The following is an 18,833-nucleotide window of genomic DNA, read 5'->3' on the forward strand; positions in this document are numbered from 1 at the left end:
TCATGGGAGAGGGATATGCAATGTATTTGCAATTTATTACACAACACATTTTAAACAGGACAAGCAATTTGAACATCTGAAACAAAGCTCATTACTTCAACCTATAATTATTTGATTACAACTTGATTCAAGCTATACAAATCTAATTGACACAGAGAGTACAAAGGACAGAGGAGGACATGCGTGATCTGACCTGTTAACTCTGTTTACAAGTCTCCCATGTTGGTTTGTCTCTGTGACCTTTGCATGGTATGGTGGCTATCTGGGCAGACTGGAGAGGACCCCTACATCCCTGGGCCCTGACCCCAGGGTGGGAACACAGTGCCTGATTAGACAGAGAGGCTCATGGGCCTTGAGGGCCTCAGTCAGACGCATTTGCTCCTCAGACAGAAACTGTACCTCCTTCTTCAGCAGCCTGTTCTTCTGATCCAGACACTCATATGCCTGTACGGGACAACTGGGCTCAGTTACTTTATAATCTTACTAGTAGAGTAGAATACAAGTTGAATCCACTTGATTCAGAGAATACGTGTGACATTGATAGCTGTGTTATTCCTGTCATATAAGAGAAAAGGTTAGACTATGCCAAGATAGTTGTGTGACGATAAGGAGTCTGTTACGCACGTACAGACCCACCTTATGCAGCTCATCTGCTCTCCGTGTCTGTCTGTTTCGGCTCTTTTGTGCTGCCACCCTGTTATTTTCCCTTCTTTTAAGTCTCCAGTCATCATCTTCATCACCAGAGCTCTGCAGCAGAGGTACAGAATGCCACATTGCATGTCAGTCAGAATATCATACAACGCTGCTACTCCCTCCCTGATTAAGCTTTGTGTGGTCATCCAACACAATGACGCGGATTACTATTCCATTTGTCAACAGTGATAGAGTGACAAAACAATCAACAAAGGAATAATTGTATAAAGCATTCAACTTTAGCCTACTATTTTTGTGTATTTGACACTTACCTCGCATCTTTGAAGCATAAAACTGCTTTGATCATTGATTTGCAAAAAGCTGCGAGAAATATCGCAGTCAGACATCCCAGACGCAATAATAAGTTTAGCCTATATCGATTATTTAAAATATGAAATATATTTTAAAAAACAAGTCGCCTTTGAACGTTTTATTTCAGGTAGCTAGTTCCAAGATATAGAGTCTACAAAAGTGATACGGATTTGCATGCAAGAGACAAAGAGTTTCACTTGTTCAAAGTGCACTTGCAGCTTCATTGAAGACGCCAATATTTATTTTAAATCACGTGCTAAATAGTGTGTGACGCCCTTTGAGCGTTGGGACAAGAGCAAAGCAGCACATACTTTATTTGTTTTTAAAAGTGCTTGTTAAAATGTTTAAAATAGATTTAGTTTTTTTTATTCAAATCAACATGCTTTGTACATTTTCTTTACATTTTAGGACCAGATGCTCGTTCCCACAATGTTTCAGAAAGTTTAACATTTTTAAATGTTATGTTCAATCCGGCTGTATTCTTATATTCTCATAAGCCTACAACTGAGGATGACCTCAACGCCGTGACAAATGTTGTATAAAAAATAATACCCTAGCAAAAAAGGGGACTGTTTTAAAAAGTGATTCTATAGAGGTGTATACATTGTACATACAGTATGCAGTTCCCGTTATCCACCACGTGAGGGCGATATTGTATCACAGACTTCTGCGAACATAAACCCCATCACCGTTGATAAATACTACAGTATTGCATCCTTCCAATCACAATAGGAACATAGTTGTTCCTGCACAAATAGGAGCATAGTTGTTCCTGAGCTCTGCCTGCTCTATGGCTCTCTTGATGGGTGGTCTGGTCCTCCTAGCTGTCTTGTCCTCTCTGTTGGGCCTGCTGCTGAACACCTCCCCAAACACCTCCAGGGACTTGGTTGTGGGACGCATGTTCAGCACCTGTCTCAGGCCCTTAGCCCTCTGATGCACCACCTGGAGAGACTTTACAGCAGACACATCTGTCACCAGTCACTCTCAACCGTGGTCATATATGAAACATACACTTATGTTGGATAGAAGAGGGTGTAACGGGAGCATAGCTGCGGCCTCCGACCTCAAGGCACTACAGAGGGTAGTGCGTACAGCCCAGTACATCTCCGGGGCCAAGCTTCCTGCCATCCAGGACCTCTATACCAGGCGGTGTCAGAGGATGGCCCTAAAAATTGTCAAAGACTCCAGCCACCCTAGTCACAGACTGTTCTCTCTGCTACCGCATGACAAGTGGTACCGGAGCGCCAAGTCTAGGTCCAAGAGGCTCCTAAATAGCTTCTACCCCAAGCCATAAGACTCCTGAACAGCTAATCAAATGGGTACCCAGACTATTTGCATTGCCCCTCGCCCTGTTGCCAGTTTGTCTTGTTTGTCAAGTCAACCAGCGTTTTTGTCTCAGCTCCAGCTTTTCTGATCTGCCACGCCCATTGTCTGAAGTTGGTGCAACCTGCCCCGAGACGTCTCCCTGGGGGCTTGGATGTTGCTCCTCACCTATCCGCCATTCCCGCAGAGTACCAGGACCTCTGGGAGGTGTTCAACAAGTCCCGGGCCACTTCCCTTCCACCGCACCACCCCTATGACTGCAGAATTGACCTCCCTAGCTCCATGCCGCCCTGGGGATGTCTGCACTCTCTGTCGGGACCAGAGACCAAGGCTATGGAGATCTACATTGGGGAATCCCTAGCTACAGGATTTATCTGTCCCTCTTCCTCTCCTGCTGGCGCAGGGTTCTTCTTCATGGAAAAAAGGACAAGACCCTGCGCACGTGCATTGACTACCGAGGACTTAATGACATTACTGTGAAGAACCGTTATCCACTACCACTCATTTCCTCAGCCTTCGACCCGCTCCAGGGGGCCACTGTTTTCTCCAAGCTGGATCTACAAAACACCTACCACCTGGGGTGGATGCGAGTAGAAGACCGCCTTCAACACTGCCAGCGGCCACTACGAACAGCTGGTCATGCCCTTTGGCCTCACCAACACCCCTGCCGTGTCCAGGCTCTGGTGAATGACATGTGAACCGGTTCGTCTTCATTTACATTGATGACATCCTCATCTTCTCCCGCTCTCCCCAAGAACACCTGCTCAACTGACCGGGCTGACCGGGCGTTTCGAGCCCTTAACCACCGCTTCAACACTGCTCCTATCCTGGTTCATCCTGATCCTTCCCGTCAGTTCATGGTGGAGGCCAATGCTTCGGATGTCGGAGTGGGGGCTGTCCGGTCCCAACGTTCTGCCCTGGACCTTAAGCTGCAACCCTGCGCCTTCTTCTCCCACTGCCTCAATGCCATGGAGAGGAACAACGATGTGGGGAATCGGGAGCTTCTCGCGGTGAAGATGGTGTTGGAGGAATGGAGGCACTGGCAAGAAGGGGCAGAACATCCGTTCATTTTGTGGACGACTACAAAAACCTGGAGTATCTCCACCCACCAAGCGCCTCAACTCCAGGCAAGTGAGATGGGCCATACTTTTTACCCAGTTCAACTCTTCCCTCTCCTACCGGCCGGGGTCCAAGAACGTCAAGCCGGATGCTCTTTCTCGCCGCTATAACCCCACGGCTACCAACCCAAAGCCCGAGACCATCTTTCCCACCTCGTGCCTGGCGATGGCACTCAGCTGGGGTATAGGGAAACAGGTCCGGGAGGCGCACCAGTCTCCTGGTGGACATGGTCTCTGACCGGGGTCCGCAATTCTCGTCCCGGTTCTGGAAGGTGTTCTGCATGCTCATTTGGTCGTTGGCCAGCCTGTCCTCCGGATTCTACCCCCAGTCCAACGGCCAGTCGGAACAAGGCCAGTCGGAACAAGCCAACCAGGACTTCACTGCCTAGTCGCCGCCATCCCTACTACCTGGAGTCAGCAACTGGTATGGGTTGAGTACTCCTGCAACACCCTTCCTTGCTCTGCCACTGGTTTCTCGCCCTTCGGGTGTTCCTTGGGATATCAGCCTCCGCTCTTCCCCAAACAAGAGGAGGAAGTCAGCAATCCCTCTGCCCAGATGTTCATCCGCCGCTGTCGCCGTACCTGGAAGAGAGCCCGGGCCGCTCTGTTGAAGACCACTTCCAGGTATAGGCAACAAGCGGATTGCCACCGGAGCCCTGCTCCATGCTATCGGCTCGGGCAGAGAGTATGGCTCTCCACCCGGGACCTGCCCCTCTGGGTGGAGTCCCATATACTTTCCCCCCATTTCATCGGCCCGTCCCCCATCTCTAGAGTCATTAGCCTCACTGCTGTTCGTCTTTTGTTACCCCATACCCTCCGTATTCACCCTACTTTCTATGTCTCTAGGATTAAGCCTGTGTCTCCCCCTTCTTCTGTTTCCAGCCCCCCTCCCCGTGTCATTGATGGCCATTTTCCAAGCTGTTTTCTTAAGGTATAGGGGGCAGCGTTTTCACTTTTGGATAAATAGCGTGCCCAATTTCAACTTCCTGCTACTCATGCCAAGAATATAAGATATGCATATTAATAGTAGCTTTGGATAGAAAACACTCTGAACTTTCTAAAACTGTTTGAATCATGTCTGTGAGTATAACAGAACTTATGTAGCAGGCAAACCCCGAGAACTAACCGTTCAGAATTTAAAAAATGGAAGTCTCTGTTCAGTGAGTTCTCATTGGGAAACGGTATTTCTTAGGAACTTGTTTTCAGTTCCTGCCGCTTCCAATGGCTGTCACCAGTCTTTGGAATTTGGTTGTGGTTATTCATTTGTGCAATGAAGAAGTACGGCCATCTAGGAACTGCGTAACACTGTTGAGACTTGCGCAAGACTTGAAAAGTAGATTGGTTTGTTGTCTTCCTCTATTGCACACGGATAGACCTGTCTTCAATTTGATTGATTATTAACGTTTGATTATTAACGTTTAAAATACCTAAAGTTGTATTACAAAAGTAGTTTGAAATGTTTTGGCAAAGTTTACAGGCAACCTTTGAAATATTTTGTAGTGACGTTGCGCAATTTGGAAGATGTTTTTTTCTGGATCAAACACGCCAAATAAATGGACATTTTGTATATATATGGACGGAATTAATCGAACAAAAGGACCAATTGTGATGTTTATGGGACATATTGGAGTGCCAACAAAAGAAGCTCGTCAAAGGTAAGGCACGTTTTATATTTTATTTCTGCGTTTTGTGTAGCGCCTGCAGGGTTGAAATATGCTACCCTCTTTGTTTACTGTTGTGCTATCATCAGATAATATCTTATTATGCTTTCGCCGAAAAGCCTTTTTAAAATCTGACATGTTGGCTGGATTCACAACAAGTGTAGCTTTAATTTAGTATCTTACATGTGTGATTTAATGAAAGTTAGATTTTTATAGCATTTATTTGAATTTGCAGCGCTGCATTTTCCCAGGCTTTTGGCAGAGTGGGACGCAAGAGTCCCCTATACCATAAGAAGTTAAAGGGACAGTCAAGTTAGTGTATGTAAACTTCTGACCCATTGGAATTGTGATACAGTGAATTTTAAGTGAAATAATCTGTCTGTAAACAATTGTTGGAAAAATTACTTGCACAAAGTAGATGTCTGCACTGACTTGCCAAAACTATAGTTTGTGAACAAGAAATTTGTGGAGTGGTTGAAAATTAGTTTTAATGACTCCAACCTGAGTGTATGTACACTTCTGACTTCAACTATAGCTGTTGACTTCATCACAGACCTTCCTGAATCCTCTGGTAAGGTAACACCACCATTCTTGTCATAGTAGACCGTTTTTCAAAAATGTGTTCCTCTTCCTCATTTGCCATGGAATTGGCAGTGTATGTTCCAGCAGATGTTCTGTCTGTATGGCATTCCAGAGGACATCATCTCTGACCGCGGGCCCCAGTTTGTCTCCCGGGTGTGACAAGCCTTCTGTGACCGACTGGAGGTCGCCTTCAGCCTCTCCTCCGGGTATCACATCCAGACCAATGGGCAGACGGAACACCTGAACCAATAAATAGGGAAGTACCTTCGCCAACAATGTTCTGCCTCGCTACACGACTGGAGCCGGTATATGGCCTGGGCCGAATACGCTCATAAATCAACCATGCACTCATCCCTCCACCTTACTCCGTTTCAGTGTGTCCTTGGTTACCAACCCCCCATATTTCCCTGGTAGGTGGAGCCTGGTACTGTCCCAGCTGTCGACGACTGGTTTCGGCATAGTGAGTGTGTATGGGAGACCGCTCACCGGCATCTGCAGGAAGCCTCTAATTGACAGAACTGCTTTGCCAACATATGCCGCCGACTTACGCCACTCTTTCACCCTGGACAGCGTGTGTGGCTGTCTACCAGAGACATCCGTCTCTGCCTCCCCTGCATAAAGTTCTGTCCTCGCTTCATTGGTCCCTTCAAGATAACCCATTTCATCAACCCTGTCACGTATCGCCTCCAGTTACCCTGTCAGTATAAAATCTCCTCGTCCTTCCATGTGTCTCTTTTAAAACCGGTCACCTACAGTCCTCTTCATCCTCCAGTCTCTACCTGCAGTGTGCCCCCACCGTTGGACGTTGGAGGGGAAGCTGCCTACACCATACAGGCCATCCCTGATTCCAAATGCCTAAGAGGTCGCATCCACTACCTAGTGGACTGGGAAGGATATGGGCCTGAAGGCCGGTCCTGGGCCCCGACCAGGACATCCTCGACCCAGAGATGATTCAGGCATTTCACCATAACCGTATGGATCGTCCCGCTCCCTGACCTCGGGGTTGACCCCCGAACAGACCCACTGGACGTCAGCCTCGACGCAGAATGCCGGGTCAGTCCACGACCTCATCGAACCAGCCTGCCAGACCTAGGTGTCCGCCTCTGCTCCCCCACCCGTCCACTTCAGGCCAAAGAGTTAAGTCTTGCTTTCATCAGACCAGAGAATCTTGTTTCTCATGGTCTGAGAGTCCTTTAGGTGCCTTTTGGCAAACTCCAAGCGGGCTGCCATGTGTCTTTTACTGAGGAGTGTCTTCCATCTGGCCACTCTACAATGGTGGAGTGATGTAGAGATGGTTGTCCTTCTGGAAGGTTCGCCCATCACCACAGAGGAACTCTGGAGCTCTGTCAGATTGACCCTCAGGTTCTTGGTCACCTCCCTGACTAAGGCTCTTCTCCACCGATTGCTCAGTTTGGCCTGGCGGCCAGCTCTAGGAAGAGTCTTGGTGGTTCCAAACTTCTTCCATTTAAGAATGGAGGTCACTTTGTTCTTTGGGACCTTCAATGCTGCAGAAATGTTTTGGTACCCTTCCCCAGATCTTTGCCTCGATACGATCCCGTCTCGGAGCTCTACAAACAATTTCTTCGACCTCATGGCTTGTTTTTTTCTCTGACATGCACTGTGGGACCTTACATAGACAGGTGTGTGCCTTTCCAAATCATTTCCAATCAATTGAATTTACCACAGGTGGACTCCAAGTTGTAGAAACATCTCAAGGATGATCAATGGAAACAGGATGCAGCTGAGCTCAATTTTGGGTCTCCAAACAAAGGGTCTGAATACTTATTTGCATAAGCTATTTCTGTTTTGATCTATAATACATTTGCAAAAATGTCTAAACCTGTTTTCACTTTGCATTATGGGGTATTGTGTGTAGATTGAGGATTTTTTATTTATTTAATCCATTTTAGAATAAGGCTGTAAGCTAACAAAATGTGGAAAAAGTCAATGGGTCTGAATACTTTCCGAATATACTGTACTGTAGGCCTACTATTTCTGGTCACAACTTGCAGGCTTGTTTTCGAGTTGCTGTGCGTTTTGTTGCCAACCTGTTTTGCTACCTGACAACTTTACGGTTTTCACTTTTTAATTACCGTTCATATATTTATTTATTTTTTCCTCAACTTTTTCACTCCGGACGCTTTATCTGGACACGATTCATCAGGACCTCCAACAGCCGAAGCTAAGTAGTAACATTAACATGATGCCTTCTAATTGCAGCCGCTGTACTCGCCTTATGGCGAGGATAGCTGTGCTGCAAGCCCAGCTTCAGACGCAATCGTTAGGCAAGGGTAATTTCAGTGTAGGAAAGAATGAAACAGCGTCTGTGCCACCAGTAAGTACAGATAGTAGTATAAATCCCCTGGCACAGTCCCCGCAGCCGGACAACTTTCTCACGGTTTCTGGAAGGAAATGCTGTAGGAACGCTCAACCGGTGTCGCTCATTCAGCCGACAGAAACTTTCAACCGGTTTTCCCCATTAAGCAGCGGGTCGGAGTCAGAGGCCGATTCTTCTCTGGTCTCTACTCCTCCCGTTACGGGGTCTGAGACGCCGAAGCTTCCCACCATTAGCTCTGACAAATTGAAAACTCTAGTCATTGGCGACTCCATTACCCGCAGTATTAGACTTAAAGCGAATCATCCAGCGATCATACACTGTTTACCAGGGGGCAGGGCTACCGACGTTAAGGCTAATCTGAAGATGGTGCTGGCTAAAGCTAAAACTGGCGAGTGTAGAGAGTATAGAGATATTGTTATCCACGTCGGCACCAACGATGTTAGGATGAAACAGTCAGAGATCACCAAGCGCAACATAGCTTCTGCGTGCATATCAGCTAGAAAGATGTGTCGGCATCGAGTAATTGTCTCTGGCCCCCTCCCAGTTAGGGGAGTGATGAGCTCTACAGCAGAGTCTCACAACTCAATCGCTGGTTGAAAACTGTTTTCTGCCCCTCCCAAAAGATAGAATTTGTAGATAATTGGCCCTCTTTCTGGGACTCACCCACAAACAGGACCAAGCCTGACCTGCTGAGGAGTGACGGACTCCATCCTAGCTGGAGGGGTGCTCTCATCTTATCTACCAACATAGACAGGGCTCTAACTCCTCTAGCTCCACAATGAAATAGGGTGCAGGCCAGGCAGCAGGCTGTTAGCCAGCCTGCCAGCATAGTGGAGTCTGCCACTAGCACAGTCAGTGTAGTCAGCTCAGCTATCACCATTGAGACCGTGTCTGTGCCTCGACCTAGGTTGGGCAAAACTAAACATGGCGGTGTTCACCTTAGCAATCTCACTAGGATAAAGACCACCTCCATTCCTGTCATTACTGAAAGAGATCATGATACCTCACATCTCAAAATAGGGCTACTTAATGTTAGATCCCTTACTTCAAAGGCAATTATAGTCAATGAACTAATCACTGATCATAATCTTGATGTGATTGGCCTGACTGAAACATGGCTTAAGCCTGATGAATTTACTGTTTTAAATGAGGCCTCACCTGCTGGCTACACTAGTGACCATATCCCCCGTGTATCCCGCAAAGGCGGAGGGGTTGCTAACATTTACAATAGCAAATTTCAATTTACAAAAAAAAAAAATGAAGTTTTCGTCTTTTGAGCTTCTAGTCATGAAATCTATGCAGCCTACTCAATCACTTTTTATAGCTACTGTTTACAGGCCTCCTGGGCCATATACAGCGTTTCTCACTGAGTTCCCTGAATCCTATCGGACCTTGTAGTCATAGCAGATAATATTCTAATCTTTGGTGACTTTAATATTCACATGGAAAAGTCCACAGACCCACTCCAAAAGGCTTTCGGAGCCATCATCGACTTAGTGGGTTTTGTCCAACATGTCTCTGGACCCACTCACTGTCACAGTCATACGCTGGACCTAGTTTTGTCCCATGGAATAAATGTGGTGGATCTTAATGTTTTTCCTCATAATCCTGAACTATCGGACCACCATTTTATTACGTTTGCAATTGCAACAAATAATCTGCTCAGACCCCAACCAAGGAACATCAAAAGTCGTGCTATAAATTCACAGACAACACAAAGATTCCTTGATGCCCTTCCAGACTCCCTCTGCCTACCCAAGGATGCCAGAGGACAAAAATCAGTTAACCACCTAACTGAGGATCTCAATTTAACCTTGCGCAATACCCTAGATGCAGTTGCACCCCTAAAAACTAAAAAAATTCTCATAAGAAACTAGCTCCCTGGTACACAGAAAATACCCGAGCTCTGAAGCAAGCTTCCAGAAAATTGGAACGGAAATGGCGCCACACCAAACTGGAAGTCTTCCGACTAGCTTGGAAGGACGGTACCGTGCAGTACCGAAGAGCCCTTACTGCTGCTCGATCATCCTATTTTTCTAACTTAATTGAGGAAAATAAGAACAATCCGAAATTCCTTTTTGATACTGTCGCAAAGCTAACTAAAAAGCAGCATTCCCCAAGAGAGGATGACTTTCACTTTAGCAGTGATAAATTCATGAACTTCTTTGAGGAAAAGATTATGATTATTAGAAAGCAAATTACGGACTCCTCTTTAAACCTGCGTATTCCTCCAAACCTCAGTTGTCCTGAGTCTGCACAACTCTGCCAGGACCTAGGATCAAGAGAGATGCTCAAGTGTTTTAGTACTATATCTCTTGACACAATGATGAAAATAATCATGGCCTCTAAACCTTCAAGCTGCATACTGGACCCTATTCCAACTAAACTACTGAAAGAGCTGCTTCCTGTGCTTGGCCCTCCTATGTTGAACATAATAAACGGCTCTCTATCCACTGGATGTGTACCAAACTCACTAAAAGTGGCAGTAATAAAGCCTCTCTTGAAAAAGCCAAACCTTGACCCAGAAAATATAAAAAACTATCGGCCTATATCGAATCTTCCATTCCTCTCAAAAATTTTAGAGAAGGCTGTTGCTCAGCAACTCACTGCCTTCCTGAAGACAAACAATGTATACGAAATGCTTCAGTCTGGTTTTAGACCCCATCATAGCACTGAGACGGCACTTGTGAAGGTGGTAAATGACATTTTAATGGCATCGGACCGAGGCTCTGCATCTGTCCTCGTGCTCCTAGACCTTAGTGCTGCTTTTGATACCATCGATCACCACATTCTTTTGGAGAGATTGGAAACCCAAATTGGTCTACACGGACATGTTCTGGCCTGGTTTAGATCTTATCTGTCGGAAAGATATCAGTTTGTCTCTGTGAATGGTTTGTCCTCTGACAAATCAACTGTAAATTTCGGTGTTCCTCAAGGTTCCGTTTTAGGACCACTATTGTTTTCACTATATATTTTACCTCTTGGGGATGTTATTCGAAAACATAATGTAAACTTTCACTGCTATGCGGATGACACACAGCTGTACATTTCAATGAAACATGGTGAAGCCCCAAAATTGCTCTCGCTAGAAGCATGTGTTTCAGACATAAGGAAGTGGATGGCTGCAAACTTTCTACTATTAAACTCGGACAAAACAAAGATGCTTGTTCTAGGTCCCAAGAAACAAAGAGATCTTCTGTTGAATCTGACAATTAATCTTAATGGTTGTACAGTCATCTCAAATAAAACTGTGAAGGACCTCGGCGTTACTCTGGACCCTGATCTCTCTTTTGAAGAACATATCAAGACCATTTCGAGGACAGCTTTTTTCCATCTACGTAACATTGCAAAAATCACAAACTTTCTGTCCAAAAATGATGCAGAAAAATTAATCCATGCTTTTGTCACTTCTAGGTTAGACTACTGCAATGCTCTATTTTCCGGCTACCCGGATAAAGCACTAAATAAACTTCAGTTAGTGCTAAATACGGCTGCTAGAATCCTGACTAGAACCAAAAAATTTGATCATATTACTCCAGTGCTAGCCTCTCTACACTGGCTTCCTGTCAAAGCAAGGGCTGATTTCAAGGTTTTACTGCTAACCTACAAAGCATTACATGGGCTTGCTCCTACCTATCTCTCTGATTTGGTCCTGCCATACATACCTACACGTACGCTACGGTCACAAGACGCAGGCCTCCTAATTGTCCCTAGAATTTCTAAGCAAACAGCTGGAGGCAGGGCTTTCTCCTATAGAGCTCCATTTTTATGGAACGGTCTGCCTACCCATGTCAGAGACGCAAACTCGGTCTCAACCTTTAAGTCTTTACTGAAGACTCATCTCTTCAGTGGGTCATATGATTGAGTGTAGTCTGGCCCAGGAGTGGGAAGGTGAACGGAAAGGCTCTGGAGCAACCTGTCTGTGCCTCTTTCCACTGGGATTCTCTGCCTCTAACCCTATTACAGGGGCTGAGTCACTGGCTTACTGGGGCTCTCTCATGTCCCTGGAGGGGGTGCGTCACCTGAGTGGGTTGATTCACTGTTGTGGTCATCCTGTCTGGGTTGGCGCCCCCCTTGGGTTGTGCCGTGGCGGAGATCTTTGTGGGCTATACTCAGACTTGTCTCAGGATGGTAAGTTGGTGGTTGAAGATATCCCTCTAGTGGTGTGGGGGCTGTGCTTTGGCAAAGTGGGTGGGGTTATATCCTTCCTGTTTGGCCCTGTCCGGGGTGTCCTCGGATGGGGCCACAGTGTCTCCTGACCCCTCCTGTCTCAGCCTCCAGTATTTATGCTGCAGTAGTTTATGTGTCGGGGGCTGGGGTCAGTTTGTTATATCTGGAGTACTTCTCCTGTTCCTATTCGGTGTCCTGTGTGAATCTAAGTGTGCGTTCTCTAATTCTCTCCTTCTCTCTTTCTTTCTCTCTCTCGGAGGACCTGAGCCCTAGGACCATGCCCCAGGACTACCTGACATGATGACTCCTTGCTGTCCCCAGTCCACCTGGCCATGCTGCTGTTCCAGTTTCAACTGACCTGAGCCCTAGGACCATGCCCCAGGACTACCTGACATGATGACTCCTTGCTGTCCCCAGTCCACCTGGCCATGCTGCTGCTCCAGTTTCAACTTCCACCTGACTGTGCTGCTGCTCCAGTTTCAACTGTTCTGCCTTATTATTATTCGACCATGCTGGTCATTTATGAACATTTGAACATCTTGGCCATGTTCTGTTATAATCTCCACCCGGCACAGCCAGAAGAGGACTGGCCACCCCACATAGCCTGGTTCCTCTCTAGGTTTCTTCCTAGGTTTTGGCCTTTCTATGGAGTTTTTCCTAGCCACCGTGCTTCTACACCTGCATTGCTTGCGGTTTGGGGTTTTAGGCTGGGTTTCTGTACAGCACTTTGAGATATCAGCTGATTTACGAAGGGCTATATAAATAAATTTGATTTGATTTGATTTGATTTACTCATAGAATTTCATTGAAAAGCCACTTATCAGATCACCAGTCCTATGCAGCAGGTCTGTCTGGCCCTGCACCATGCTTAAACGTACATGTCATATTCTGGTGTAAAAATTGTAAGATGATGTGACTTCTGTAAAGCAAACCAATTAGACTTATTAAGCCTGAGCTCCCGCTTGCTAAACTGTATGTGAACAGAACAACTTCTTAAATCACTAACAATTCACCCTGCCTGCTGATACCCTAAATGATCTATATCCTATGCATGAGCTTTGGAAGGAATGCATGTCTGTCTAAACCATTTTTCACAATGTTAATTTGGTGGAGCCCAGAGAGGCAAGTATTAAGACAAAGTCAACTATGTCTCAATAACAGCGCAGAGTAAGCTGGTGGGGACAGGGCGCTCTAGCTGAACATTCCCAGCATGTGTTTTTGTGTGGGACTGACTGACTTTTGGCACGGGCTGGGAAACCTTTGGCTAACCACCCACTGTTCAACTGGTTTACAATAAGCAGGGTCCTTCCTACTTTGCACTGCCCAGTGCCCATTTCAGATGTGTGCTGAGGTTATGTTTTTGCCAATAGACTGAATCATTGACAGTTCAGATATTTTTCTGTTGACCCTCGTTTGTTAAATTGTCTCTTTTTATTATTTTGATTACAGATTGGTCTTGACTTCACACCTTGGTATGCCCTCACTTTTCAGGATAGATAAGAGCAGTTGACTGTTTTCAACAAGCAAATACAAATGTACAAGGAGCTTTGCCAGTATGAGTTCATCGTGGATAGTGCCTTGATCCATATTGCTATGTGTACTAGACACGCCATTACATGAATGTTATCAGATTGTGGGCAAGTGCAATGAGCAGTGTCCTTGGCAGGGATAAGAACAGGCTTTGCATGGAATGTCTCACTGTAACTGGATATTACGGAGCGTTAATATTTGTAACCAGTATATTTCTCCTGACCGTTTCTTGTTGTGTAACCAAAGTTGAGGGCATTTCCTCTGTGACGCAGGAACATCCATTCCCAATCAGCTGCAAAGGTCACCATAGATACTCTGAAAGAACAGTGTGGGTGTATTAAAATCAGGATTGCATAAGAGGACTGCCTGACTGCTGAAGTGATGAATGTGTTTTTAGAAGGCCTTCTAAAAAACACTCGTGCTTCAATGCACAACTTTGCAGGGAAACCATCATTGGCCGTGGAAGAAGTGCAGGCAGGGTACTTCTCCTCTCCAGCTGTCTCTGCAGGAATGAACAGGTGAGCGATAGTTGTTCATTAACCTGCAGTAATCCAGTAATCTCTCAGTACTGTATGTCCTCATTGTTATAGAAATCCCTTACCTTTTCTAACCCCTTGATCTTTGAATATGCAAACACAGCTCTTGTTTCAAGTTTTAAAAAATGGTTAAAGGCTGCTTTCACTTTGCCAAATACTGTGTGCATTTTCTGCCAAACATAAAACTCCCAAACGGCCATATGGTGTGATAAAACCAGACATGATTTTTGATAGTTCCCGTTGAGTCCCCTCATAATGACTGTGTTGTTACTGTGTTGTTACTGTGTTGTAACAGAGAGCCAAACCTGATTCCATTGGAACACCTGTGTCTGGAGACAGACTCTCTTGTCTTGGAAGCAGAAAAACATGTGGGTTATCATCATTTGGAGTGCAACATTATGGAAAGCAGCAACCTGGTTGTTTTGAATCGTTAAATGTATTCTATATCTCCCCTCTCCAGTACAGGAATGAACCTAAGAACACACTTCTTGTCTGTGAGTGCATTGCTCAAGTCAATGTAATCACACCTCAAATGGTTATTCATGCCAGCACAGAGAATGCCCTCTGATTGTTCCTTGGGTCACACACATCACACTAAATGTATAGCTCTAATTCTTGGCTTTTTGTAAATGAATTCATATTGTGTTCTCTCATGCTGTATCTCTGAAAATGAAATAGTGAAATAAAATGGAGACTGGTGTTTGTGCATGTTGATGGACCCTTGTATGTGTAATTGAAGTGCCATTTAATTCAGGTTCATACCAGATGGGCCTTTTGTTCCTCTGGTTCATAGGTTTATTTTTATTTAACCTTTATTTAACTAGGCAAGTCAGTGAAGAACACATTGTAAATAATAATGACAGCCTACCCCGGCCAAACCCTAATGACGCTGGGCCAATTCAAATCAAATTTTATTGGTCACATACACATGATTAGCAGATGTTATTGCGGGTGTAGCGAACTGCTTATGCTTCTAGCTCTGACAGTGCAGTAATATCTAACAAATTACACAACATATACCCAATACACACAAATCTAAGTAGGAATGAATTAGGACTGTATAGATGTATGGACGAGCGACGTCAGAGCGGAACTGATTAAGATACAGTAGAATAGTATAGAATAAAGTATATACATATGAGATGAGTAATGCAAGGTATGTAAACATTATTAAGTGACTAATATACCGTAGAAGTATAGAAAACAGTATATACATTTGAAATGAGTAATGCCAGATATGTAAACATTATTAAAGTAACTAGTGTTCCATTCCTTAAAGTGGCCAGTGATTTCTAGTCTATGCCTATAGACAGCAGCCTCTAATGGGCTAGTGATGATTGTTTAATTTGTATTTATTCTTATTTTATTTAACTAGGCAAGTCAGTTAGGAACAAATTCTTATTGACAATGACAGCCTACCCCGGCCAAACCCGGACAATGCTGGGCCAATTGTGAGCCCAATCACGGCCGGATGGGATGCAGCCTGGATTCGAAACAGGGACTGCAGTGACGCCTCTTGCACTGAGATGCCGTGCCTTAGACTGCTGCGCCACTCGGGAGCCCAGTCTGATGTCCTTGAGATAGAAGCTGTTTTTCAGTCTCTCGGTCCCAGCTTTGATGCACCTGTACTGACCTCGCCTTCTGGATGACAGCGGGGGGAACAGGCAGTGGCTCGGGTGGTTGATGTCCTTGATGATCTTTTTGGCCTTCCTGTGACATTGGGTGCTGGAGGGTGGGTAGTTTGCCCCCGGTAAATGCATTGGGCAGACCGCACCACCCTCTGGAGAGCCTTGCGGTTGCGTTCAGTGCAGTTGCTGTACCAGGTGGTGATACAGCCAGACAGGATGCTTTCAATTGTGCATCTGTAAAAGTTTGTGAGGGTTGATGAGGCTCTGTTGCACCTTCTTCACCACACTGTCTGTGTGGTCCATTTCAGTTTGTCAGTAATGTGTATGCCAAGGAACTTGAAGCTTTCCACCTTCTCCACTGCGGCCCCGTCAATGTAGATAGGGGGGTGCACCCTCTGCTGTTTCCTGAAGTCCATGATCATCTCCTTTGTTTTGTTGACGTTGAGTGAGAGGTTATATTCCTGGCACCACACTCCCAGAGCCCTCACCTCCTCCCTGTAGGCTGTCTCGTCATCGTTGGTAATTAAGCATCCTACTGTTGTGTCTTCTGCAAACTTGATGATTGAGTTGGAGGCGGGGAGTACAGGAGGGGGCTGAGCATGCATCCTTGTGGGGCCCCAGTGTTGAGGATCAGCGGATTGGAGGTGATGTTTCCTACCGTCACCACCTGGAGGCGGCCCATCAGGAAGTCCAGGATCTAGTTGCACAGGGCGGGGTTCAGACCCAGGGCCATGAGCTTGATGATGTGCTTGGAGGGTACTATGGTGTTGAATGCTGAGCTATAGTCACTAAACAGCATTGTTACATATGGAATCCTCTTGTCCAGATGGGATCGGGCAGTGTGCAGAGTGATGGCGATTGCATCGTCTGTGGATCTATTGGGGCGGTAAGCAAATTGAAGTGGGTCTAGGGTGACAGGTAAGGTAGAGGTGATATAATTCTTGGCCTATCTCTCAAAGCACTTCATGATGACAGAGGTGAGTGCTACAGGGCGATTGTCATTAAGTTCTGTCACCTTTGCCTTCTTGGGTACAGGAACAATGGTGGCCATCTTGAAGCATGTGGGGACAGCAGACTGGGATAGGGAGAGATTGAATATTCCCGTAAACACACCAGTCAGCTGTGCACCGCCCTATGGGACTCCCAATTACGGCCTAATGTGATTCAGCCTGGATTCTATTCAGGGACTGTAGTGACGCCGCTTGCACTGAGACGCAGTGCCTTAGACCGCTGCGCCACTCGGGCCAAGGTGGGTCTTTTGTTCCTCTGGTCATACCAGGTGGCCCTTGAAAAATATAAAAATGTCACTATCCATGAGTTTTTATTATTAGCCATCACATGGTTTCAATTTGAGCAGAATTTTAAAGACCACGTTCATGGTGGGAAAAACATGTCATATAATCCAGAAATCCTGACAGTCAGCAGACACTAACATCAATGTCTATGGTCACACATAAAATCAGCAATCAATGGCTATGACGATGGCAATGCTTACGTCTTTGCGCCTGGTATTTGGTGACATGTCCTGCTGTCCAAAACGGACCGTTGCTCCGGAGTCTCTGCCCTGGAGTGACTTGAAGTCGCAGACGATTTGCAAATGACAGTCAAAATGTATCTTCTCTGTTCATTCCCATAACCAAGCTTTCTAACACCACTGTAGCAGTGGTAATTTCAGCATGTAAATATTGGTGGGGCAAACGCAACATTTTTTTAGATGCATGCCAGCAAAGCCACTACACAACAAAACACACAAAAAAATGAATTGCTGTAACGGTGAAAAACGGTGCCCAAAAACTGTTAAGGCCTACAGTACAAAATGCTCTCCCGACAGTGGAGCTTTCCTTCAGCACCATGGAGTGACTCCTTAGTATGGCTACACCTGGCCACCAGCAGAGCCTCGTCTGGCAGCGAAACAGTTCATTCAGCCTCATTTACTGCTTTAAAAAAATCATAGCTGATATGCCTGACTTGCAGAAACAAATGTGGTTTCTACTGACTACTTGTGGATAAGTCGATAAGAATCACATTCTCCTTCAATAATAATGAACGCCAACATAGAGTTTTGATTTTTGCACCATACACAAACATTAGTACATTTATGTTGAGTAAATTCATAAAGTTTGTTCTTGTACCATTAACACTTAGCTCCAAGTATAAGCAAGTGCATGCAAACATGCTGCGACAAGGTAGGCTATTCGTTCTGCACTTTCAAAATGGACACAGAAATTCTGATAGATGTTGGTACAGAAGATTCAGCAAGATGTTGAGGCCTTAACTTTACTCTTCTTTAAGTCAGCACAGAGGAAGAGAGAGACGCAGATAGCTGACCATTTGAAATATTTTATCAGGCCTATGTGGTTTAAAAGGGACAGAAAATATGATCCATACCGACCCACAAACAAAACAACCCTCGCTATATCAACTGGAATTACATGGGTCATATTACTGAACATTTTGTTGAAAACATATATTTGAATGTGAAGAGACTGTCACATGGTAACAGACCCAACAACATTATATAGTATCCCCTCCTCATGAAGAAAATCACATGAGCTAATTATAACACAAAGCAAGCAAAACAATTAAATCCTTCCAACACTGCCTAAATCTATCAATACAACACAGTACTAATGAGATAGACCTATATAAGCAATAGGCCTATAACAATTGAGATGTACAAACTATGCCATGAGGGAACAATGAGCGGATTAGAGGCAAGCCGTAATTTCGAGGAGCAAGTTAAGACGGACGTAGTCAATATAACTATTTGTTCAGGACTTTTGAAATGTACAGCGACAGAATTCAGAACATGGGTCGCTCTTACAGTTTTATCCCTGTACACCAAGTCAGAACAATATATAATGGGAGCAAATGAGCAGACAATGAAAGCTTTTACAATATTAGATGACATTTCTCTAAAATAGGCTATAGGCTACATGTGC

The 18,833-nt window shown here is 45.3% G+C and overlaps 1 protein-coding gene and 1 long non-coding RNA gene across 2 annotated transcripts; one reads left to right on the top strand and one right to left on the bottom strand.

Moving 5' to 3' along the window:
- Window positions 1-1,241, bottom strand: LOC112217630 (basic leucine zipper transcriptional factor ATF-like 3). The gene is made up of 3 exons (XM_024378055.2): window positions 966-1,241; window positions 637-747; window positions 1-444 (listed from the first exon to the last, which is right to left on the bottom strand). The coding sequence occupies exons 1-3, from the start codon at window positions 1,038-1,040 to the stop codon at window positions 259-261; spliced, it is 372 nt and encodes a 123-aa protein (XP_024233823.1). The 5' UTR covers window positions 1,041-1,241; the 3' UTR covers window positions 1-258.
- An 11,703-nt stretch (window positions 1,242-12,944) lies between these two features.
- Window positions 12,945-14,975, top strand: LOC112218085. The gene is made up of 2 exons (XR_002948562.1): window positions 12,945-14,245; window positions 14,559-14,975. It is a non-coding gene; the product is annotated as an uncharacterized LOC112218085 (long non-coding RNA).
- Window positions 14,976-18,833: the final 3,858 nt, after the last annotated feature.

Source organism: Oncorhynchus tshawytscha, linkage group LG18 (genome assembly GCF_018296145.1).
Source record: "Oncorhynchus tshawytscha isolate Ot180627B linkage group LG18, Otsh_v2.0, whole genome shotgun sequence".
NCBI lineage: Eukaryota > Metazoa > Chordata > Actinopteri > Salmoniformes > Salmonidae > Oncorhynchus > Oncorhynchus tshawytscha.

What these genes read in the sequence shown, in the direction of transcription:
- LOC112217630 (XM_024378055.2), bottom strand. Translation starts at nt 1,040, where the DNA reads ATGTCTGACTGCGATATTTCTCGCAGCTTTTTGCAAATCAATGATCAA. An exon ending in TTATGCTTCAAAGATGCGAG is followed by an intron (nt 748 to 965) that starts GTAAGTGTCAAA and finishes CCTCTGCTGCAG; the next exon opens with AGCTCTGGTGATGAAGATGA. An exon ending in GAGCAGATGAGCTGCATAAG is followed by an intron (nt 445 to 636) that starts GTGGGTCTGTAC and finishes TGTCCCGTACAG; the next exon opens with GCATATGAGTGTCTGGATCA.